General features: G+C 41.2%; 2 protein-coding genes across 3 annotated transcripts in view; one reads left to right on the top strand and one right to left on the bottom strand.

The window, feature by feature from the left end:
- Positions 1-883, bottom strand: part of POLR3G (RNA polymerase III subunit G) — a 46,590-nt gene extending 45,707 nt beyond the window's left edge. The window contains exon 1 of one of the 2 annotated variants that reach the window (XM_070373126.1): positions 591-883. The gene's annotated coding sequence lies outside the window, so the exon portion shown is untranslated. The remainder of the gene's footprint in view (positions 1-590) is intronic. The other variant, XM_070373125.1, reaches the window with a different exon arrangement.
- On the top strand, positions 601-24,254 carry MBLAC2 (metallo-beta-lactamase domain containing 2). Its single transcript, XM_005907533.3, has 2 exons — positions 601-1,054; positions 20,896-24,254. The coding sequence occupies exons 1-2, from the start codon at positions 601-603 to the stop codon at positions 21,279-21,281; spliced, it is 840 nt and encodes a 279-aa protein (XP_005907595.1). The 3' UTR covers positions 21,282-24,254.
- The last annotated feature ends 548 nt before the right edge of the window (positions 24,255-24,802 follow it).

Here is a 24,802-nt window from a genome sequence, read left to right as displayed (position 1 = left end):
GGCCCAGAGCTTTTTTAGCCCTCGGCAGGCGCCGTAGTCCTCCAGCCCCGCCCCCCGCCCGAGCCTTGGCCCGACTCTTTCCGCGCCGGCTGGAAATGCGCGTAGTGGCGCGCGGCGGGTGGGCGGCCTGGTTTCCTCGCACTCCCACCCCCCGCCTCGCTCTAAGGGCTCTGCGGTCCGACCCCCCTGAGGTTAGGAAGCGTGTCACTTTCTGGATCTCCCGACGACTGCATTGGCCCGTGCGTTAACGTTCCTGTTGCTGCGTCCAGTTACGGCTGCAATTGTTCCGGCGCCCCGGCGCGGGGACAGCGGCGTCTGCTCTCCGCGGACCCGGCGTGAGGGTGCGGGCGGACGCGCCAGGCAGCGCCTCTCCCCGAGTCCTTCCTCCTCGCCTAGTTCTCCACACACACACACACCCACCGCAGCCGCATCCCCCGCCCGCCCCCTCCCGGCTCTGCGCCTCGTCCCCGGCTGCGGGCAGACGGCTCTACACCGCCGCAGCGCCCGAGTCCAGACCGCCCGCGGGAAGGCACACATACACACACGCGCGCGCGCGCCCACAAACCCCCTCTCGGCTTGGGCCGCCATACCCCGCGCAGCATGTCGGCGCTCGAGTGGTACGCCCACAAGTCCCTGGGCGACGGCATTTTCTGGATTCAGGAACGCTTCTACGAGTCGGGCAACCGCGCCAACATCTGGCTGGTGCGGGGCTCCGAGCAGGACGTGGTGATCGACACCGGCCTGGGGCTGCGTAGCCTCCCTGAGTACCTGTACTCCTCCGGCCTCCTGCGGGACCGCGCGGCCAGAGACGACGCGGCGTGCCGGCCGCTGCTGGCCGTGGCTACCCACGTGCACTTCGACCACTCGGGCGGCCTCTACCAGTTCGACCGGGTGGCGGTGCACCACGCCGAGGCCGAGGCGCTGGCCCGCGGGGACAACTTCGAGACCGTGACCTGGCTGTCCGACAGCGAGGTGGTGCGGGCGCCGAGCCCGGGCTGGAGGGCCAGGCAGTTCCGAGTGCAGGCGGTGCAGCCCACCCTCGTCCTGCAGGACGGTAATGCTCACCCCCCGCCCCCTTCTCGGGCGCTTGCTGTCTCATTTAAGGGAAGGGATTGGGGGAGAGACGGTTCCGAGGGATGCTTGATGCAGAATTGCTTGGCTGTGAGGTTGAGGGAATGAGGTGGGGAGGTTGGTTTGTTTTGTCATATCGCAGAAACACTTGCTTCAGTTTCTCCCTCCCCCTCTCCCTGGGGGCCAAAAAGCCCACTCACTCCACCATCGAGTCGCTGGAAGGCCATTGCAACCTTTCCTGCAGGAGACCAGCTCTGACGCCGCGTACTCGACTGAAAGCCAGCCCCACCCCCTAGTCAGTTTTCTCTGGAAGGTCTACGGTGTGCAGTAACACCACTAGAGACTGGTCACTAGGATTCCCATTCTTTCCCCCTCAGACATGTCCGTCATTTGCAAGCACTTTTCTAGCGAAAAGACTTCTAAGGAATGACACTTGGTGGAGAGAGTGCGTGTCGTTGGCTCTGTGCTTTTTGAGAACAGCTCACTCCATTGGCTCAGTACGGACGGTGCCCACCTGTAGGCTTAGAAGGCCATTGCAGAACAGCGATTCTAATCTGCTCACGCATCTTTAGCTTCCAGATAGGTTTCTGCTCCTGATGCTGCCTCACAAGAGAAAAAGCTTGATAGTGAACGTACGAAGTAGAATGTGCCTGAGTCTTAACGTTATGACAGCTCTCTGTTCTGGCTGAAAGCCAGGCCTGAGAAAGATTAATAAGGAAGCTGTTCCCATAATGGTGAAGTATGTGGACTAATGCATAGATAACCTTGGGCCTCTTTGGCTCTGCGAAAAACAGAATGGGATTCAGAAAGAAATTAATAGAATAAAATAGTGTAGGGTTCCAACCCTTCCAACCCCACACAGGCACTTAAATGATTGAGCCAAACCATTGAGTCAGTTGGTCACAGCAGTGATATTTGTGTATTAGTTTCTTTGTTCTTTTTATTTTTTCTTTTCAAGGTATTTTTAAATTTAATTTAATTTTATTTTTTAACTTTACAATATTGTATTGGTTTTGCCATATATCAAAATGAATCCGCCACAGGTATACACGTGTTCCCCATCCTGAACCCTCCTCTCTCCTCCCTCCTATCTGGGTCGTCCATCCCTCTGGGTGGTACCATCCCTCTGGGTGCACCAGCCCCAAGCATCCAGTATCGTGCATCGAACCTGGACTGGCGACTCGTTTCATATATGATATAGAATGCTACTGTTGATACCATTTTATCCTCCAACATGTTTAAAGTGAGGCTACTTAAATGGCTTCAATTAAATGGCTTGCCTAGGGGCCACAGAGCAAGCTTTAGACAAAAGCTAGGATTCCAACCCAGGCACAGTAGATCAAAGCGTGTAGATCACACGTTAATCCTACCCCCAAAATAAATTTTTATGGTAATTCTGAATAGGATATGAAACCCCCTTTCCTTTCTATCTTGAAACTATTTTATTTGCCAGTTTAATTTATTGAACTGTTCTGAAGCAAAAAAAAAAAATCCAGTTGCTGCAGTACAGTAAGGCTCACTTTGTGACCAACCAATATGACAAATAATGAAGTACTTTCCGAAAATGAGTTTATCTTAACAGATGAGATCTTGATCACTTGACATATAAAAAATAGCAATATTCTGTACCTTACCACTTTAAAAAGTCTGTTCATTAAAATTTTAAATCTGAAGATTAAAAAAAAGTGGTTTAGATGGAAGCCTTACATTACCTGACATTTTGAGGTGAAAGAAAACTAAATTTAAATTTACATTAAATGTGCTTTTAATTACTATATTTCTTTGAAATTAATACTTTAGAAGTAGGATTTCCATACAATTTATGGATATTAAGACTAAATTAACTCAGACCCCCCCCCCAAAAAAGAGAAGTTTTGCATCAGTATTTAAAGTATGTTTAAGTTGTTTAAAAGAATAAATGACCTTTGATTTATTTACTTTGGCTCCTGTGTCAGGAAATCAATGATGAAACAATGATAAGAAATATTTTATAGATGAAAAGTCCACACAGGCTTGAATATTATGCCTGAAATCACATAGCCTGTTAGGGAAAGAGCCTGGACTAGAAATCAGATTTCTTAAATCCCAGTCAGTGCTAGAATTATAGGCTTTTGGAGTTGCAGGGGACATGCAACCTACCTGTGTGGTGCTTTAAGCCTTTGAAAGTGTGAAAAGAAAGCTTAATATTTACTAAACACTTGGAAGGTGATACTACTGTGTTAAATTAAAAGTTGTTTTTCATTAGGAGCTGGATGTCTCACCCTCTCAAGTAGAATCCAATATCCTCTTCTCTCAGGAATATTAATTTCCTGTCTCTTCTGAATGGTGTGGCCTGCTAATTTAATATTATCATAATCCAGATGCCTGGAAAGAGATATAAAATATTTATATAAAAAATCATATACAAAAAAAATTCATATACAGTTACGCACACATGTGAACAGCACATACCTAACAGCATAGTCTTCATTGTTTCAGTTAGAAAATGAGGAGGCTGGATTCACTAGCTTACTACATACGTTTCATTTAGTGTATTGGTGATCACCCATCATGGAGAAGCATGAGTCTGTGCACTGTATCACTAACCCAAAAGCTGACTTGCATATGCGGGATGAGGAGGACAAGGTGAGGTCATCATCCACTGCATCATTTTTGATGAAAAAACCTACTCACCCTACTAATAGTGAAACCATATCTTCGTATAAGAAGACAGCAATAAACCCTAGATAGACACAGCACGTTCTTCATGAATGGGCACACATCATTCTGTCTGTTTTTCACAAGAGGCAGGCATTTTGGCTCCTGTTATACGTGTTTAAATGATTTTCCCAGAGTCATCAAGACAGTACAAGAGTAGTTTTAGGTAAACTTAGATCGTTTGGGGAGATTAAAAACAAAGATTACAGCGAGGCAGCAGGTTGAACGAACACATTTAATTTGACTCCCTCTCAAAATCTCACTAAGACTGCAGCAAATGGACCGTGGTTTGTCTGTTTTATGTATAAATCCACATTGACTGAGGTTCTGTTTTGCATTGTTGTTGTTGTTTAGTTGCAAAGTCGTGTCCAACTCTTTGCAACCCCATGGACCATAGCCCGCCAGGCTCCTCTGTCCGTGGGATTTCCCAGGCAGGAATACTGGAGCGGGTTGCCATTTCCTTCTCCAGGGGATCTTGCCAATCCTGTAGTGACTGACTTAGCAGTTTTATCCTATGCCAGCAATAGAAAATTGAGAGCCAGTCCACTTTGTTCTACAGGAGATTAATAGGCTCAAGAATTAGCAGTAGCCAGTACCTTAGCAGGGGCAAAAGGAAGAAAACTAAAATAAGTAGAATTGATGGAAAGTCACTTAAGAAGCTGTTAAAACTCTGGAATTCTTCTCCCTAAGTGAATGCACCTCTCTCCAGAGTTAGTTGGTTCTCTGGGGAGAATGAAGCCAAAGGGTTTCTTGATTGAGGGATGCCAAGTACTAATGAGCTCAAGGCTTCAGATGGAAAAGAGGAGGGATAAGTGTATGGGAATGTATATAAAAATACAGAAAAATAATAGATAGATAATATATATGTTCTTTACTAGTTTCCCAAAAGAATAAGAGCCAGGCCTTTAGCCGCCATGCCTCCAGGTAGGAAATTGGAAGAATCTTATCTGGAAATCTGCCCAGCCCTGGGGTAAAGATTAAGATGCTGATTCGTAGGTAATTCTTGGCTTGGACTTTCTACAGTGAAGTCTGCATCACCAGGTGTCATGCATGTGCTTCAAACAGCTTTTTCACTATCCTCCAACTCTTAAACAGGTAATCAAGCATTATGAAAAAAAATCTGAGAAAATCATCTCACATGAAGTAAAATACTAAAAGAACATAAAGTGACTTGAGAAGAGCAGACAATCATTAATATCATCAGGGGATAACAGAAACTATTGCATTCAAGATACCTGAGAGACAATAGGATGCCATAAAAATAAGCAACAGGCAGAACCATATTTACACTCCTAAAAGAACCATTGGAATTTAAAATGTCAGAAATTATTTAGTGCAAGGTCTGGAAGATGAAGTTGAAAACTTAGAAAAGCAGCAGATAGGCAAAATGAAAAACTAGGAGAAAACTAGTAAAGAATGAGTGTGAAAAATCTGACATTAGAATAATAAGAGCACAGATAGAGCAAATAGAGAAAGTAGAGAAAAAGAATAGTAGAGAAAATATCCCATGATTAAGGGATGTACATTTCCAGATTGAAAGAGCCCATAGATGAAAACATATTCAACCCATGGCCCGTTATTATAAAATTTCAGAATGCTGGGATCAAAGAGTCTACAGACTTCCAAATTTAAACAAAAAAGGTCATCTATACCAATCATAATGGCTTTAGAGCTAGAAAAGAAGAGCTGGGACTTATTTGAATAAAACCAATTTCCAACTTAGAATTCTGACATCCATTCCAGTATCAGTCAAGCTTTCAAAAAATTATTTCCCACATGCTGTTACTTAGGAAGCCACTAAGATACAAAGGATGACACTGACAACTATAGAACCTCAAGCATAGAGGATTCCAGATCTAAGCAGTTGAATCATTATTCTTTCGAGGGGTGGGTGGATGAGAAATGTATACATGTGTCATGATGGTGGTAGAGAGGAGTAAAAAGAGCTACTAAAAATCCTTATGTTTCATAGTGGAAGTCAGTGGATAACATCTAAAATTAAAAGCCAAGAAATGATAATACATGAATGAAATCAGTAGAGTATGAGCTATAAACATTATTTACAGATGATTATACCCAGTAGTCATCTGTAAATAATACTTTGGCTCCAATACTTTGACCACCTGATGTGAAGAGCCGATTCATGGCAAAAGACCCTGATCCTGGGAAAGATTGAAGGCAGGAGGAGAAGCGGACGACAGAGGACGAGATGGTTGGATGCATCACTGACTGAATGGACATGAATTTGAGCAAACTCTGGGAGAAAGTGAAGGACAGAAAAGCCTGGCGTGCTGTAGTTCATGGAGTCGAAAAGAGTTGGATACGACTGAGAGGTTGAACAACAAACAACATATCTAGTAGAGGCAACTACCAGAAGAAGTTGCTAAAATTGTTAACAGTGGTTGCCTATTGGGAGCAGAATTAGAGATAGAGCCAGAATGGGGCAAAGAATGTTTTCTGGCATTTTAAGCCCTCCTGAAATGTTTTATTTGAAATATGTAATTTAGTTCTTTAATTAAAAGTGAAATGAAAATTAAAAATGGGGAATGCCAAGATGGGAAAGGATATTTGAGAAGCCAAGAAAAGTCTAGTGTAGTTGGAATGTGGTGACAACTGGGTTAGGGTGCAGGCTTGAAAGGATAGATAGTATGTGATATATATATATTTTTTTTACATAAATTTATATATGATATTTATATATTTCATAGACAATTGTGGTTCTTGTAAGAGAGGTCTTGATGAAATTATATGTGTTAGCATTATAAGCATAGGGGAGGTATTTATAAAGCCATATGGTAATGGCAGACCTAATATTAATAATATTCCATCACTGTGGCCTTATCAATTGTTTACAATTGGTGTCCATTTTGATACGTGGGTGCTTATGTCTTATCTACTGCTAAGTATTTTGAATATCACCTGGCCTTGAATATCAAAAATCCATAAGACTCTATCCCTCCATTGGTAATTCTCTACAACTTCATTTTTAGCATCAAACTTCCCTCATTCTTCTTCATTCTGTACATTTCTTAAACTGTCTGCAACAGTTCTATTATTAAATCAACTTACCTATAATATCCTTTACCTTACTTATCAATCATACAGGAAATGGCAGTGGTTTTTGATCCCCAGAAGCACCTTAAATCTGAAACAATTATCCTGTGAAGGAGTCTGGCTCCTTATGACTGGAACGTGGGGAAATTTGAGAGTACCTAATTAAGTTGGAATCAAGATTGCTGGGAGAAATATCAATAACCTCAGATATGCAGATGACACCACCCTTGTGGCAGAAAGTGAAGAGGAACTAAAAAGCCTCTTGATGAAAGTGAAAGTGGAGAGTGAAAAAGTTGGCTTAAAGCTCAACATTCAGAAAACGAAGATCATGGCATCCGGTCCCATCACTTCATGGGAAATAGATGGGGAAACAGTAGAAACAGTGTCAGACTTTATTTTTCTGGGCTCCAAAATCACTACAGATGGTGACTGCAGCCATGAAATTAAAAGACGCTGACTCCTTGGAAGGAAAGTTATGACCAACCTAGATAGCATATTCAAAAGCAGAGACATTACTTTGCCAACAAAGGTCCATCTAGTCAAGGCTATGGTTTTTCCTGTGGTCATGTATGGATGTGAGAGTTGGACTATGAAGAAGGCTGAGCACCGAAGAATTGATGCTTTTGAAGTGTGGTGTTGGAGAAGACTCTTGAGAGTCCCTTGGACTGCAAGGAGATGCAACCAGTCCATTCTGAAGGAGATCAGCCCTGGGATTTCTTTGGAAGGAATGATGCTAAAGCTGAAACTCCAGTACTTTGACCACCTCATGTGAAGAGTTGACTCATTGGAAAAGACTCTGATGCTGGGAGGGATTTGGGGCAGGAGGAGAAGGGGACGACAGAGGATGAGATGGCTGGATGGCATCACTGACTCGATGGACATGAGTCTGAGTGAACTCCGGGAGTTGGTGATGGACAGGGAGGCCTGGCATGCTGGGATTCATGGGGTCGAAAAGAGTCGGACACGACTGAGTGACTGAACTGAACTGAACTGAACTGAATTCCATCTTACTGTATTAATAATTACTGGGATTCGAGACAAGACCAGAGCAACCTCTGTTCCCACCCAGGCCCCACTGACCTGTTTTTGCCATTATAGTTTTCTTTTTCTGAAAACTTAATACAAAACATAATCACATGCAATCTTTTGTGTCTTCTTTCCTTTGGCATGCTGTTTTTGGAGATTCATCCATGTTGTTTTATCTATGAATAATTCCCTTCTGTTGCTGAGAAACTACTCATTTATCAATAGAACACATTTTACATATTCACCTGTTGAAGGAGATTTGAACTTTCTAGTTTGGAATTGTTATGAATAATGCAGCATGAAAGTTTACATGTAAGTTTTTATGTTGATGCATGCTTTTATTTCGTAGGTAGATAGCTAGAAATGAATTTCTGGGTTGTGTGGTAAATGTGGCATACAGCATACGCACACGTGGTAAACGTGTGTTAAATGTTTAAGAAGGTGCCAAGCTGTTTTCCAAAGTGCTTTGCCGTTTTACATTCCCAAGTGCAGTGTATAAGTTGCAGTTTCTCCACATCACTGTCAGCACTCGATTTTGTCAGTCCTTTTGATTTTAGGCATTCTAGTGAGTACGTAGTGGTATTTCATTGAGGTTTTAATTTGCATTTGGGCTTCCTTGGTGGCTCAGAGGTTAAAGCATCTGCCTCCAATGTGGGAGACCCGGGTTTGATCCCTGGGTCGCGAAGATGCCCTGGAAAAGGAAATGGTAACCCAGTCCAGTATTCTTGCCTGGAAAATCCCATGGGTGGAGAAGCCTGGTAGGCTACAGTCCATGGGGTCGCAAAGAGTTGGACACAACTGAGCAACTTCACTTTCACTTTCACTTCAATGACTGATTATGTTGAACATCTTTTCAGGCACTTATTTGCTATTCAGATATCTTCTTTGTCAAAAGATCTTATCAGAATCTTTTCTCTTTTTTAAAAATTGAAATTTTGTCTTCTCCTAGTTGAGCTGTAAGTGTTCTTTATATATTCTTAATTCAAGTCCTTTATCAGATATACATTTTGCAAGTGTTTACTCCCAGTGTATGTCATGTCTTTTCATTTTCTTAATAGTATCCTCTTTTTTTTAAGTAAGCAAATTTTTTTGTCTTTGTTTTTTTGGTTGCACTAGGCCTTCATTGCTGTGCACGAGCTTTCTCTACTTGCGATGAGCAAGGGCTGCTCTCTGTTGTGGTGCGCGGGCTTCCTATTGTGCTGCCTTGTTGTGGAGGACTAGCCTGCATAGGTGAGCAGGCTTCAGCAGTTGCAGTCTGTGGCTCCAGGCCACATGGACTTCCACAGTTTTGGCACACAGGCTCAGTAGTTGCGGCTAGCAGGCCCTGAAGTAGTTTTGGTGCACAGGCTTAGTTGCTGTGCAAACTGTGACATCTTCCCAGACCAGGAATTGAATTACTCAGATGGTCGACAATCCGCCTGCAATACAGGAGACCCAGATTCAATCCCTGGGTTGAGAAGATCCCCTGTAGAAGGGAAAGGCTACCTACTCCAGTATTCTTGCCTGGAGAATCCCATGGACAGAGGAGGCCGGCAGGCTATAGTCCATGGGATCACAAAGAGCTGGACAGGACTGAGCTACTAACACTTCTCTTCCCTGCCTTGGCAGGCAGATTCTTGTCCATTGCACAACCAGGGAAGTCCTTAATGTTTTGGGCAAGAAAGTTTTTAACTTGGATGAAGTCCAATTAATCGTTTTTCCTTATGTTTTATGCTTTTTGTGTTATTCTAAGAGCTCTATGACAAGCCCAAAATCACAAAGATTTTCTTTTTTTTGGAAGCTCTCACATTTAGGGTTATGATCCATTTTGAGTTAATTTTTGTTACTGTTGTGGAAGGTTCAGTTCAGTTGCTCAGTCATGTCCAACTCTGCAACACCATGGACTGCAGCACGCCAGGCTTCCCTGTCCATCACCAACTCCCAGAGCTTACTGAAACTTATGTCCATAGAGTCGGTGATGCCATCCAACCATCTCATTCTCTGTCAGCCCCTTCTCCGGCCTTCAGTCTTTCCTAGCATCAGGGTCTTTTCCAGTGAGTCAGTTCTTTGCATCAGGTGGCCAAATTATTGGAGTTTCAGCTTCAACATCAGTCCTTCCAATGAATATTCAGAACTGATTTTCTTTAGGATTGACTGGTTGGATCTCCTTGCAGTCCAAGGGACTCTCAAGAGACTGCTCCAACACCACAAGATGATCAAGACCATCCCCAAGAAAAATAAATGCATAAAGGCAAAATGGTCATCTGAGAAGTCCTTACGAATAGCTGAGAAAAGAAGTGAAGTGAAAGGCAAAGGAGAAAAGGAAAGATAGACCCATTTGAATGCAGAGTTCCAAAGAATGGCAAGGAGAGATAAGAAAGCCTTCCTCAGTGATCAATGCACAGAACAGAGGAAAGTAATACAATGGGAAAGACTAGAGACCTCAGTAAGAAAACTAGAGATATCAAGGGAACATTTCATGCAAAGATTGTGAAAGGTTATGAGGTGCTTTATTGTTTATTTGCATATAGATTTCCAAAGTAGTCCAGGCCAATTAGTTGAAGAGACTGTCCTTTTACTCAGTGGATTATCTTTGTTGATAACCTTTGTCAAAAATCCACTGACCATACATGTGAATGTTTTCTTCTGGACTCTAGTCTCTTTCATCGATTATGTCTGTCGTATAGCCAGCACAACACTCTCCTGATTATTTAAACTTCATTCTAATTCTTGAAATTGGATTGTTTAAGTCTTCCAGCTTTGGCTGTTCCAGGTCATTTGCATTTCATATAAACTTTAGAGCCAGATTTTGTTTTTATAAAAAAACATGTCAAGGTTTTGATTGAGATTCTTGAATCTATACATCTACCATTGTGTCACTAGCCACATGTAGCTCAGTTCAATTCAGTCGCTCAGTCAGGTCCAACTCTTTGCGACCCCATGGACTGCAGCATGCCAGTCTTCCCTGTCCATCACCAACTTCTGGAGCTTACGTAAACTCATGTTCATTGAGTCAGTGATGACATCCAACCATCTTATTTTCTGTCATCCCCTTCGCCTCCCTTCAGTCTTTTTCAGCATCAGGGTCTTTTCCAATGAGTCCGTTCTTGGCACCAGGTGACCAAAGTATTGGAGTATCACCTTCACATCAGTCCTTCCAATGAACACCCAGGACTGATCTCCTTTAGGATGGACTGGTTGGATCTTCTTGCAGTCCAAGGAACTCTCAAGAATCTTCTCCAACACCACATTCAAAAGCATCAATTCTTCGGCACTCAGCTTTCTTTAGTCCAACTGTCATGTCCATACATGACCACTGGAAAAACCATAGCTTTGACTAGACAGACCTTTTTTGGCAAAGTAATGTCTCTGCTTTTTAATGTGCTGTCTAGGTTGGTCATAGCTTTTCTTCCAAGGAGCAAGCATCTTTTAATTTCATGGCTGCAATCACCATCTGCAGTGATTTTGGAGCACCCCTCCCCCAACACACACACACACAAATAAAGTAAGCCACTGTTTCCACTGTTCCCCATCTATTTGCTATGAAGTGATGGGACCAGATGCCATGATCTTCATTTTCTGAATGTCGAGCTTTAAGCCAACTTTTTCACTCTCCTCTTTCACTTTCAAGAGATTCTTTAGTTCTTCTTCGCTTTCTGCCATGAGGGTGGTGTCATCTGCATGTCTGAGGTTATTGATATTTCTTTCTGAAATCTTGATTCCAGCTTGTGCTTCATCCAACCCAGCATTCTGCATGATGTGCTCTGCATATAAGTTAAATAAGCAGGGTGACAATATACAGCCTTGACGTACTCCTTTCCCAACTTGGAACCAGTTTGTTGTTGCACGTCCGGTTCTAACTGTTGCTTCTTGACCTGCATACAGCTTTCCCTGGAGGTAGGTCAGGTGGTCTGGTATTCCCATCTCTTTCAGAATTTTCCACAATTTGTTGTGATCCACACAGTCAAAGGCTTTGGCATAGTCAGTAAAGCAGGAGTAGACGTTTTTCTGGAACTCTGTTGCTTTTTCAATGATCCAACGAGTGTTGGCAATTTGATCTCTGGTTCCTCTGCCTTTTCTAAATCCAGCTTGAACATCAGGAAGTTCTTGATTCACATATTGTTGAAGCCTGACTTGGAGAATTTTGAGCATTATTTTGCTAGCATGTGAGATGAGTGCAATTGTGCAGTAGTTTGAGCATTCTTTGGCATTGCCTTTCTTTGGGATTGGAATGAAAACTAATCTTTTCCAGTCCTGTGCACGCTGCTGAGTTTTCCAAATTTGCTGGCATTTTGAGCGCAGCAGTTTCACTGCATCATCTTTTAGGATTTGAAGTAGCTCAGCTAGAATTCCATCACCTCCACTAGCTTTGTTTGTAGTGATGCTTCCTCTGGCCCACTTGACTTTGCATTCCAGGATGTCTGGCTCCATGTGAGTGATCACATTATCATGGTTATCTGGGTCATGAAGATCTTCTTTGTATAGTTCTTCTCTGAATGTAGCTATTAATACATGTAGCTATCTAATGCAAATTTAAATTAGTTAAGATTGATTAAAATGAAAGTTTTAGCTTCTTAGTTACACTAGCTTTATTTCTCATGGCATTAGCCACATATAGCTAGTGGCTACCATATTGCGGAGGGCCTAGAGGAGCTATCCCACATTGAAGGTCAGGAAGGGTGGCGGTGAGGAAATACCCCTCGTCCAAGGTAAGGAGCAATGGCTGCGCTTTGCTGGAGCCAGCCATGAAGAGATACCCCACGCCCAAGGTAAGAGAAACCCAAGTAAGATGGTAGGTGTTGCAAGAGGGCATCAGAGGGCAAACACACTGAAGCCATACTCACAGAAAACTAGTCAATCTAATCATACTAGGACCACAGCCTTGTCTAACTCAATGAAACTAAGCCATGCCCATGGGGAAACCCAAGATGGGCGAGTCATGGTGGAGAGATCTGAGAGAATGTGGCCCACTGGAGAAGGGAATGGCAAACCACTTCAGTATCTTGCCTTGAGAACCCCATGAACAGTATGAAAAGGCAAAATGATAGGATACTGAAAGAGGAACTCCACAGGTCAGTACGTGCCCAATATGCTACTGGAGATCAGTGGAGAAATAACTCCAAAAAGAATGAAGGGATAAAGCCAAAACAAAAAGAATACCCAGCTGTGGATGTGACTGGTGATGGAAGCAAGGTCTGATGCTGTAAAGAGCAGTATTGCATAGGAACCTGGAATGTCAGGTCCATGAATGAAGGCAAATTGGAAGTGATCAAACAAGAGATGGCAAGAGTGAATGTCGACATTCTAGGAATCAGCGAACTGAAATGGACTGGAATGGGTGAATTTAACTCAGATGACCATTATATCTACTACTGCGGGCAGGAATCCCTCAGAAGAAATGGAGTAGCCATCATGGTCAACAAAAGAGTCCGAAATGCAGTACTTGGATACAATCCCAAAAATAATGGAATGATCTCTCTTCGTTTCCAAGGCAAACCATTCAATATCACATTAATCCAAGTCTATACCCCAACCAAAAACACTGAAGAAGCTGAAGTTGAACGGTTCTATGAAGACCTACAAGACCTTTTAGAACTAACACCCAAAAAAGATGTCCTTTTCACTATAGGGGCCTGGAATGCAAAAGTAGGAAGTCAAGAAACACCTGGAGTAACAGGCAAACTTGGCCTTGGCATACGGAATGAAGCAGGGCAAAGACTAATAGAGTTTTGCCAAGAAAATGCACTGGTCATAACAAACACCCTCTTCCAACAACACAAGAGAAGACTCTATACATGGACATCACCAGATGGTCAACACCGAAATCAGACTGATTATATTCTTTGCAGCCAAAGATGGAGAAGCTCTATACAGTCAGCAAAAACAAGACCAGGAGCTGACTGTGGCTCAGATCATGAACTCCTTATTGCCAAATTCAGACTTAAGTTGAAGAAAGTAGGGAAAACCACTAGACCATTCAGGTATGACCTAAATCAAATCCCTTATGATTATACAGTGGAAGTGAGAAATAGATTTAAGGGCCTAGATCTGATAGAGTGCCTGATGAACTATGGAATGAGGTTCGTCACATTGTACAGGAGACAGGGATGAAGACCATCCCCATAGAAAAGAAACGCAAAAAAGCAAAATGGCTGTCTGGGAGGCCTTACAAATAGCTGTGAAAAGAAGAGAAGTGAAAAGCAAAGGAGAAAAGGAAAGATATAAGCATCTGAATTCAGAGTTCCAAAGAATAGCAAGAAGAGATAAGAAAGCCTTCTTCAGCGATCAATGCAAAGAAATAGAGGAAAACAACAGAATGGGAAAGACTAGGGATCTCTTCAAGAAAATCAGAGATACCAAGGGAACATTTCATGCAAAGATGGGCTCAATAAAGGACAGAAATTGTATGGACCTAACAGAAGCAGAAGATATTAAGAAGAGATGGCAAGAATACACAGAAGAACTGTACAAAAAAGATCTTCACGACCCAGATAATCACGATGGTGTGATCACTGACCTAGAGCCAGACATCCTGGAATGTAAGTCAAGTGGGCCTTAGAAAGCATCACTACGAACAAAGCTAGTGGAGGCGATGGAATTCCAATTGAGCTCTTTCAAATCCTGAAGATGATGCTGTGAAAGTGGTACACTCAATATGCCAGCAAATTTGGAAACCTCAGCAGTGGCCACAGGACTGGAAAAGGTCAGTTTTAATTCCAGTCCTAAAGAAAGGCAATGCCAAAAAATGCTCAAACTACCACACAATTGCACTCATCTCACACGCTAGTAAAGTAATGCTCAAAATTCTCCAAGCCAGGCTTCAGCAATATATCAACCGTGAACTTCATGATGTTCAAGCTGGTTTTAGAAAAGGCAGAGGAACCAGAGATCAAATTACCAACATCCTCTGGATCATGGAAAGAGTGAGAGAGTTCCAGAAAAGCATCTATTTCTGCTTTATTGACTATGCCAAAGCCTTTGATTGTGTGAATCACAAGAAACTGTGGAAAATTCTGAAAGAGATGGGAATACCAGACCACCTGACCTGCCTCTTGAGAAATTTGTATGCAGGTCAGGAAGCAACAGTTAGAACTGGACATGGAACAACAGACTGGTTCCAAATGGGAAAAGGAGGACGTCAAGGCTGTATATTGTCACCCTGTTTATTTAACTTCTATGCAGAGTACATCATGAGAAACGCTGTACTGGAAGAAACACAAGCTGGAATCAAGATTGCCGGGAGAAATATCAATACCCTCAGATATGCAGATGACATCACCCTTATGGCAGAAAGTGAAGAGTAACTAAAAAGCCTCTTGATGAAAGTGAAAGTGGAGAGTGAAAAAGTGGGCTTAAAGCTCAACATTCAGAAAACGAAGATCATGGCATCCGGTCCCATCACTTCATGTGAAATAGATGGGGAAACAGTAGAAACAGTGTCAGACTTTATTTTTGTGGGCTCCAAAATCACTGCAGATGGTGACTGCAGCCATGAAATTAAAAGACGCTGACTCCTTGGAAGGAAAGTTATGACCAACCTAGATAGCATATTCAAAAGCAGAGACATTACTTTGCCAACAAAGGTCCGTCTAGTCAAGGCTGTGGTTTTTCCTGTGGTCATGTATGGATGTGAGAGTTGGACTGTGAAGAAGGCTGAGCGCTGAAGAATTGATGCTTTTGAAGTGTGGTGTTGGAGAAGACTCTTGAGAGTCCCTTGGACCACAAGGAGATGCAACCAGTCCATTCTGAAGGAGATCAGCCCTGGGATTTCTTTGGAAGGAATGATGCTAAAGCTGAAACTCCAGTACTTTGGCCACCTCATGTGAAGAGTTGACTCATTGGAAAAGACTCTGATGCTGGGAGGGATTGGGGGCAGGAGGAGAAGGGGACGACAGAGGATGAGATGGCTGGATGGCATCACTGACTCGATGGACATGAGTCTGAGTGAACTCTGGGAGTTGGTGATGGACAGGGAGGCCTGGCGTGCTGCAGTTCATGGGGTCGCAAAGAGTCAGACACGACTGAGCGACTGATCTGATCTGACCATATTGCCTAGTGTTGATAGAGAACATTTGTATTATCTGATAAATTACATATTACAGAGTGCAGCTGTAGGAAAAACTGAATTTAATTACCATCTTAACAGTTTCAAGTCTTCCAGTCAATGGATATGGCATATTTCTCCTTTTGCTCACATTCTCTTTAATTTCTCTTTAAAGTGTTACTGTAGTTTTCAGTGTGCAGACATAACAAAGCATCTCTTTCATGTGAAAGGAATGTGTACTTTGCTCTTTTGGCATGAATTATTTTATATATGTCGGCTAGATCAAGTTGGCTGGTGGTTTTGTTCAAGTCTTCTGCATCCGTAGTGTTTCTATCTGCTTATATTATGAATTATTCAAACTACTCAAATATCTAAGCATAGTTGTTCAACTGTTTATTCTTATTTTAATTCTGTTTTTATTTTATGAATTTTTAAGGTACATATACATTTAGACTTTTTTTCATTAGGTATTGACCTAATTTTGTCCTCATAAAATGTACCTCTTTTCTCTAGTAATCAAATCAGATCAGTTGCTCAGTCGTGTCCGACTCTTTTCGACCCCATGAATCCCAGCATGCCAGGCCTCCCTGTCCATCACCAACTCCCGGAGTTCACTCAGACTCACGTCCATCGAGTCAGTGATGCCATCCAGCCATCTCATCCTCTGTCGTCCCCTTCTCCTCCTGCCCCCAATTCCTCCCAGCATCAGAGTCTTTTCCAATGAGAACTCTTCACATGAGGTGGCCAAAGTACTGGAGTTTCAGCTTTAGCATGATTCCTTCCAAAGAAATCCCAGGGCTGATCTCCTTCAGAATGGACTGGTTGCATCTCCTTGCAGTCCAAGAGACTCTCAAGAGTCTTCTCCAACACCACAGTTCAAAAGCATCAATTCTTCGGCGCTCAGCCTTCTTCACAGTCCAACTCTCACATCCATACATGACCACAGGAAAAACCGCAGCCTTGACTAGACGAACCTTTGTTGGCAAAGTAATGTCTCTGCTTTTGAATATGCTATCTAGGTTGGTCATAACTTTCCTTCCAAGGAGTCAGCGTCTTTTAATTTCATGGCTGCAGTCACCATCTGCAGTGATTTTGGAGCCCACAAAAATAAAGTCTGACACTGTTTCTACTGTTTCCCCATCTATTTCACATGAAGTGATGGGACCAGATGCCATGATCTTCATTTTCTGAATGTTGAGCTTTAAGCCCACTTTTTCACTCTCCACTTTTACTTTCATCAAGAGGCTTTTTAGTTCCTCTTCACTTTCTGCCATAAGGGTGGTGTCATCTGCATATCTGAGGGTATTGATATTTCTCCCGGCAATCTTGATTCCAGCTTGTGCTTCTTCCAGTCTAGCGTTTCTCATGATGTACTCTGCATAGAAGTTAAATAAACAGGGTGACAATATACAGCCTTGACGTCCTCCTTTTCCCATTTGGAACCAGTCTGTTGTTCCATGTCCAGTTCTAACTGTTGCTTCCTGACCTGCGTACAAATTTCTCAAGAGGCAGGTCAGGTGGTCTGGTATTCCCATCTCTTTCAGAATTTCCCACAGTTTCTTGTGATCCACACAGTCAAAGGCTTTGGCATAGTCAATAAAGCAGAAATAGATGCTTTTCTGGAACTCTCTTGCTCCAATATTCTTTATATAAAAATCCATTTTGTCTGACAATATAACTACTCTAGTTCTTGTCATTCATATTTATTAGGTATGACTTATCATCCTATTTTTCGCTTTGATTTTATAGTTCCTCTCTTGTAGACTGAGTACATATCTTGCTTTTTAAATCAGTCTGACAATCTTTGCTTTTGATTAGGGTGTTTATCCCTTTCATATTTAATATGACTGACACAGTTGTATTTAGCTCTGCCATTTTGTCATTTGTTTTGTATGTCTCATTTCCTGTTTATGCCTTTATTTTTCTTCTGTTGTCTCTTATATTTAGTGATTCCTGATTCAGTTCAGTTCAGTTGCTCAGTCGTGTCCGACTCTTTGCGACCCCATGAATCGCAGCACGCTAGGCCTCCTTGTCCATCACCAACTCCCGGAGTTCACTCAAACTCGTCCATCGAGTCGATGATGCCATCCAGCCATCTCATCCTCTATCATCCCCTTTTCCTCCTGCCCCAATCCCTCCCAGCATCAGAGTCTTTTCCAATGAGTCAACTCTTCGAATCGGGTGGCCAAAGTACTGGAGTTTCAGATTTAGCATCATTCCTTTCAAAGAACACCCAGGACTGATCTCCTTTAGAATGGACTGGTTGGATCTCCTTGCAGTCCAAGGGACTCTTTTTTTTTTCAGTGTTACAGCTGTATTTGATTTAGAAGATCTCAGGAGAATCCATCCTTGAAGCGTGAGGGCATGCCAACCCAAAGACTCGAAGAGAAGAGAATGGAGGAGTGTGTGGGAGAGGGAGAGAGAGAGAGAAAGTGCTTTGGCTCCTCTTTATATATGTTTTTTCCTCCACCTGCGCCTGCCCTATGCAAATTGGGCTTAGCCAGGAATGCTGTTTATTCTACCTGAAGTCTTCACTCTGGTCCTCGGACCTTCCTTTGACCTTCCTTTGTTCTCTTTTCGCGGGCTTTTCCCTTCCTTGTCTTTTAGCCACCGCCATTTTGGACTCCTTTACCCTATTCTACATAACATTCCCCCCTCAAGAGATGGGAGGCCCAATTCTTTGGGAATAGAGGCGTCGAGGTCTTTCTGGTTACTTCCTGCTGAACTGGGATGGCGAGGGGTATTGCGCCTCCCCCTCTTGCTAGTTTCAAGCCTCAGAGTCCTTATAGCGGTGTCCATCTAAGAGTGTGTGATATTTTCCGTGGTCGGCTGTAGTTTTTTATCTTTGTTGAACTGGCACTGCATATTGTAGCTTGTTGATCTGGCGGCAGAGGCTTAGACTCTATGGTCTTAAAATTGGAGACTACTGCATACCCAGCTCTTCTTTTTTCATCCAAGACAAAGCTGCTTCCATCAGTGTACCAGATTTCCTCAGGATTGGTCAGAGGATCTTCTGACAATCCTTCTCGGGTTTTTTTTCCAGTGGTCCAAGGTTTCTTAACCGGATGTCTTCTGGAATCTGAGACTGGGCCACGTGAACTTTCTGCTGAGTTCGTTTTTCCCTGTCCCAGTTTCTAGCACGATGGGCCTTCCCCTGCGCTGGTTTTCTTCGCCTTCCGCTTCTAGCGCGGGAGCTTCGCTGAGTTGGGCTCCTGCTGTGCTTGGCCTCTTCCGCACAGAGATTGTTTCAGCCAGGTTAAATCCAAGTCACGGCACCACAGATGTCACACGAGTGTATGTTCCTCAGTTCTTTGTCTCATCACAACAAAGATTTGGAGCAATGGACATTAAAGCCCTCGGCACGTCACAGCTCTCAGGTCTTGGACAAACCGTGTTATAGCTTTTAGACAAATCAGTGTTACAGCTCAGTGTTACAGCTCTATTTTATTTAGAAGATAGCAGGAAAATCCATCTTTGAGGCGTGAGGGTCGATCCAAAGACACGAGGAGAAGAGCGCCCCAGCGCGAGGGAGAGAGAGCCAAGGGACTCTTAAGAGTCTTCTCCAACACCACAGTTCAAAAGCATCAGTTCTTCGGCGTTCAGCTTTCTTCACAGTCCAACTGTCACATCCATACATGACCACTGGAAAAACCATAGCCTTGACTAGACGGACCTTTGTTGGCAAAGTAATGTCCCTGCTTTTGAATATGCTATCTAGGTTGGTCATAACTTTCCTTCCAAGGAGTCAGCGTCTTTTAATTTCATGCCTGCAGTCACCATCTGCAGTGATTTTGGAGCCCCAAAAGATAAAGTCTGACACTGTTTCCACTGTTTCCCCATCTATTTCCCATGAAGTGATGGGACTGGATGCCATGATCTTCGTTTTCTGAATGTTGAGCTTTAAGCCCACTTTTTCACTCTCCACTTTCACTTTCATCAAGAGGCTTTTTAGTTCCTCTTCACTTTCTGCCATAAGGGTGGTGTCATCTGCGTATCTGAGGTTATTGATATTTCTCCCGGCAGTCTTGATTCCAGCTTGTGCTTCTTCCAGCCCAGCGTTTCTCATAATGTACTCTGCATATAAGTTAAAGAAACAGGGTAACAATTTACAGCCTTGACGTATTCCTGATTATTATGCCATTTTAATTTCACTATTAGTTTTAGCTATTTTTCTTTGATTTTTTTCTGTATATGTTTATGTTTTCACTAGAGATAGCAATATGAATCTTTTATTATGATTTACCTAAGTTTGTACTGGTTTAAATCCAGTGAAAGAGCAATTTTGTATTCATATAGCTCAGTTTCGTCCCCACTGTCAAATAACTGGGGGGAGTTTGAGATTTTACCCTATTTGTAGGTTAGTAAGTTAGGTGCGACGATTTAGTGGATTCTGATGGAAGAGTTGAAGTTCCTGGGTCCGAGACTAAGAAGTTTATTACAGCAATAGCAGTAGCCAGAGCATCATCATTTGTACTGATTCCTCAGACCTTAATTTCCACAGAGTGATAAAACAAAGGGTAAAAATACCATACCCTTCACTAGAGCATCATTATTGAATTGTGTCACCAAGATATTAGTATAATGGATGTTTTGAAAATGAATTTTTTTGTCAAATAAATTTGTGAAACTATACAGCCATATTTCACTTGTGTATATCCACAATGTACATTAGCATATTAAATGTACATTAGCATAACTTGCAGAAAAGAAAGCTGCTTAATTTTCACTGAAGGAAGAGTTTTCCAAATTATTTGACCACTGAATCTTTTCTTTTATGTATTGTAACAACCAGCAGAAATTGTGTTCCACTGTTTACTTTGGCAAACACTGGTCTAATAAACAACAGAAATGAAATGTAGGCAACTTATTTTAAATTATCTTTTATTACTAGCCTACTTTTACAATAAAAGTAGAATAAATATCATCTTCCCAACATCTTTGAAACTGTTGTGTTCTGCTGTTCTTGAAGTGATTGAAGTCAAATATCTAACATGTTTATCTGTAAATTCTGTTTTCATTTTTAGGGGATGTGATCAACCTTGGTGACAGACAGCTCACTGTTATGCACATGCCGGGTCATTCTAGGGGCAGTATTTGCTTGCATGACAAAGACCGAAAGATTCTCTTCAGTGGAGACGTCGTGTATGATGGATCACTAATTGATTGGCTCCCATACAGCAGGATAAGTGACTATGTTGGAACCTGTGAACGTCTGATAGAATTAGTCGACAGAGGTCTGGTAGAGAAAGTACTTCCTGGGCACTTCAATACCTTTGGTGCTGAAAGGCTTTTTCGATTGGCTTCTAACTATATTTCAAAAGCTGGGATATGCCATAAAGTCTCTACTTTTGCCATGCGATCTCTTGCAAGTTTAGCCCTACGTGTAACAAATTCTAGGACCTCACCCTAGTATCTACTTCGATTAATTCTATAAATTATTCCAGTTCATTTTGTGTTGTTTAAACAGTAAGCATTTTAAGAAGTGCTTTTATAGTACTGTTATATATTAGAGAAAAAAAAGATTGAGAATGAATAAGCCAAAAAAGGAACTTCTTAGTTTTTCTTTTTTCCAAATAAGAAACCACTTAAATGAGCTTATAATTTGCCAAAGTTGTAATCTGCCATTTTCCTGTATCATTTGCTCTAGAAATGATATAGAGGTATATGCGGAAGCAAGGAGGCATTTTGCAGTAATAGAATTATCTCTGTGTCTCATTTCTCTTATTTCCTAGATGATCTAGAAAAAAAGAGCATAAGAGAGTTTTAAACTCCAGACTTGATATTTTTAGTATATTATTTCAAAATAAAGGTTCTTGGGTTTAAGATTAAAAACTCAAAACATAACAAATAAGCTAACATTTAGAATGACAGCTAAAACAATCCATTGTTATGGTACAGAATTTTTATGCTTCATTTTATTTGTTCTTAATGTAAGTATAGTGTACATTATGTGTTGTGTAATTTTACTTACAAAAAGTACAGTGAATTTTATTTTATGGAAAAGCTTTAAATATTAATTGCAGAGTGCTTCAGTAAAAAAGCTATAATATATTATTTTTTGTTATTATGTAAGTGTAATATTTTGAATTGTAGAAACAAAGTTCAAATGTCTGTAATCTAACTACAAATTGTCAGATTTTTCAAAAGGACACTGTCAGGCAAATTTGAAAATATACACATTAAGAATAATTTTTAAAATATATCCTATTTTAATAGTAACAGCTATTATAAACAAAAATTTCCTTGTTAAATAGCAGCTTCAGTATATGTATCTTATTTTATAGTACCAGACAACATCCTAAAATAAACCATTCTTTTTCTTAACAAAGCATACATATGTACCACAGAAGGCTTTTCAGATTAATTGCAAAATGTGTGTTAGATACTGACTTAGAATGAATTGCCTTTTTTATCCTGATTCACAACACCTATTCCTGTTCAGTATTCTTTGTCTTGAATGAAAAGAAATTTCCATTTATAAAATTATAGGAAAGATTATCCCACTATTTAGTAAGATGTTTTGGTTTGGTGCTTTTAGTAACTTATTAAAAAACCTTTGGAATATTTCATAAAGGTTTTTTTAAACATTTTTTTTCACTGCCTTTTTATTATTGACATATAAAACCAAACTCAGATAGCTTTGGAAATCAGAAATTTTAGTATTAGGAAGGTCCAGCAATTTTGATTTCTGAAAAATTATGAAACTTTTCCTACCCTGCACCCCACTCAGGTTCTTAGTCTTTTATTCATTCAGCACACACATACACATACACACCCCACGTACATACACACAGTCACATACATACATGCATTCATTGTGCTAAACACTGTGGAAGCTTACAAAGTCAGAGACTGTATCCTAGCTGGAAGTAGAAGACAAAACATGAATAGAAGTATATGCAGGTTGAAGTTTATACAAATTACACACGAGTGTCAGGGACATAAATGGAGGAGTGTGAAGTTTGGTTAGGGAAAGTGTCCTGGAGGAGGAGATTTTCAGTCAGCTTTGGAAAGATGATTTATTAGGTGGTGAGGATAGAAAATAAGAATAGGGTTGTTTCTGCATCTTCGGTGCTAAGAATAGGGATGGAAGCGTTGCTGTCCAGAGTAGGCTATTCCCTTGTGACGATTTAGTTTTCAGGAGCCTTAGATCTTCTAAGCACCAGACATTTAGCATGAAAAAGTGATTATGTGTATAAGAATCATCTTTAAGACAGACAAGGTATATGGCCACATGCCACCAAATGATCCCTTACTTAAAATCAGTAAGGAGGACATGGTTGTTGAAATGAAGAATATTATGGGAATTTCTCTGTGATAGTCATTCAAGGCAGTAGGTCTGTTTTAATAGTGCAACTTCAAGACTACAGATTTGGTTCAGGGCAACTACAGACTATCACTTAATGAGCCTTAAATATAGCCATTATTTTTATATCAATAGCACAAAAGAAAACCAAAAGTCCTTAATCATTGATCATTTTATCATATTTTAGGACTTTTTTTTTTTTTAAATCAGGGTATAGTAGGCACTGTTTTATTGGGAAATATTTAAACCTGATGAAAGCTTTCCTTATTTCTTAAAAGTGCAATTTTTCAAAATACACTGATTTTATTTTTAAATTTCCCATTTTTTTCCTAGATTTTTCAAATTGTACCAGAACATACAACTGTGATATTTTGCTTTTGCTTCAATGTGAGTAAATTAGGGAAAGGAGGTATCATTCATTCAGTGCCCATGCTATGCATTTTAAAATAGGCATCATTTAATTTAATCCTGGCCCCAGTGCCAAGAAGTAATTGACCAGCCTAACAACACAACTTGGGAACAAAGCTGGTAACTGAACACAGGTCTCTCTGCCTCCCAAACTGTGCTCTTTCTCTTATACCTGCACAATAATGTAAAATTGGCAAAGTGTATTTTTACTTTTCAAAATGCCACATGTGCCAAGAATAAATCAAGTCATGTTAAAGCTTAATAGCGTATTTTAAAAAAACTTTAAAAATATGTATTTTCACCCTGACAGTGACCCTTGTTGTAATTTTTGGTTTGGAGAAATAATAGTATGTAAGTATAATTCAAAGTTGTCAAAATATAAGACATTTAGAAATAATTTTTATTATTTATTTTGTTAATAACTTAATTTTTGGAAATTCAGTTTCCTTATTTGGTGTTTCTTTTTAACTGAGAAGTCTAGAGCAAACAAAACCTTGTGTGTTATCCTGATGTAGTTGAATAAATGATTATGTGTAGTTCTTATATGGATAGTAACATGAATGTGACATGCACAAATTGTTCTCTTATAATTTTCAGATAACTGTAACTAAACATTTGTGTGATAACGATTAAAGTGAACATTTTATTTCAATCTATGGTTGGTATTTTTTATAAATGTTAGCAAATTTCAATTTAATGTCTTGCAAGGTTATTTTCTGTATGAAGCATTTTGAAAAACTTGAAATAAAGAAGATGTCAAATCCCTGGGCAAGAATATTAGAACCTAGAAACTGAATAATACCTATTTAACCTTGTTGTTGTTCAGTCACCCAGTCATGTCTGACTCTTTGTGACCCATGGACTGCAGCACCCCAGGCCTCCCTGCCCTTCACTATCTCCAAAAGTTTGCCCAAGTTCATGTTCATTGCATCCATGATGCCATACAGCCATCTTATCCTCTGATGCCTTCTTCTCCTTTTACCCTCAATCTTTCCCAGCTGCCTTGTCATGATGAAGGGGCCTGTGTAACTCAGTGAAGCTATGAGCCGTGCCGTGAAGGGCCACCAGAGACGGATGGGTCACAGCAGAGAGTTCTGACAAAACGTGATCCACTGGAGGAGGGAATGGCAAACCACAGTATACTTGCCATGAGAACCTCATGAACTGTATAAAAGATGAAAAAGATGTGACACCAAAAGATGAGTCCTCCAGGTCTG

Source organism: Bos mutus, chromosome 7, assembly GCF_027580195.1.
Source record: "Bos mutus isolate GX-2022 chromosome 7, NWIPB_WYAK_1.1, whole genome shotgun sequence".
In the NCBI taxonomy this organism is placed as follows: Eukaryota; Metazoa; Chordata; class Mammalia; order Artiodactyla; family Bovidae; genus Bos; species Bos mutus.
The sequence above is the reverse complement of the archived record's forward strand: the minus strand, read 5'-3'. Positions and strand labels throughout refer to the sequence as shown.

What these genes read in the sequence shown, in the direction of transcription:
- MBLAC2 (XM_005907533.3), top strand. Translation starts at nt 601, where the DNA reads ATGTCGGCGCTCGAGTGGTACGCCCACAAGTCCCTGGGCGACGGCATT. An exon ending in CACCCTCGTCCTGCAGGACG is followed by an intron (nt 1,055 to 20,895) that starts GTAATGCTCACC and finishes TTTCATTTTTAG; the next exon opens with GGGATGTGATCAACCTTGGT.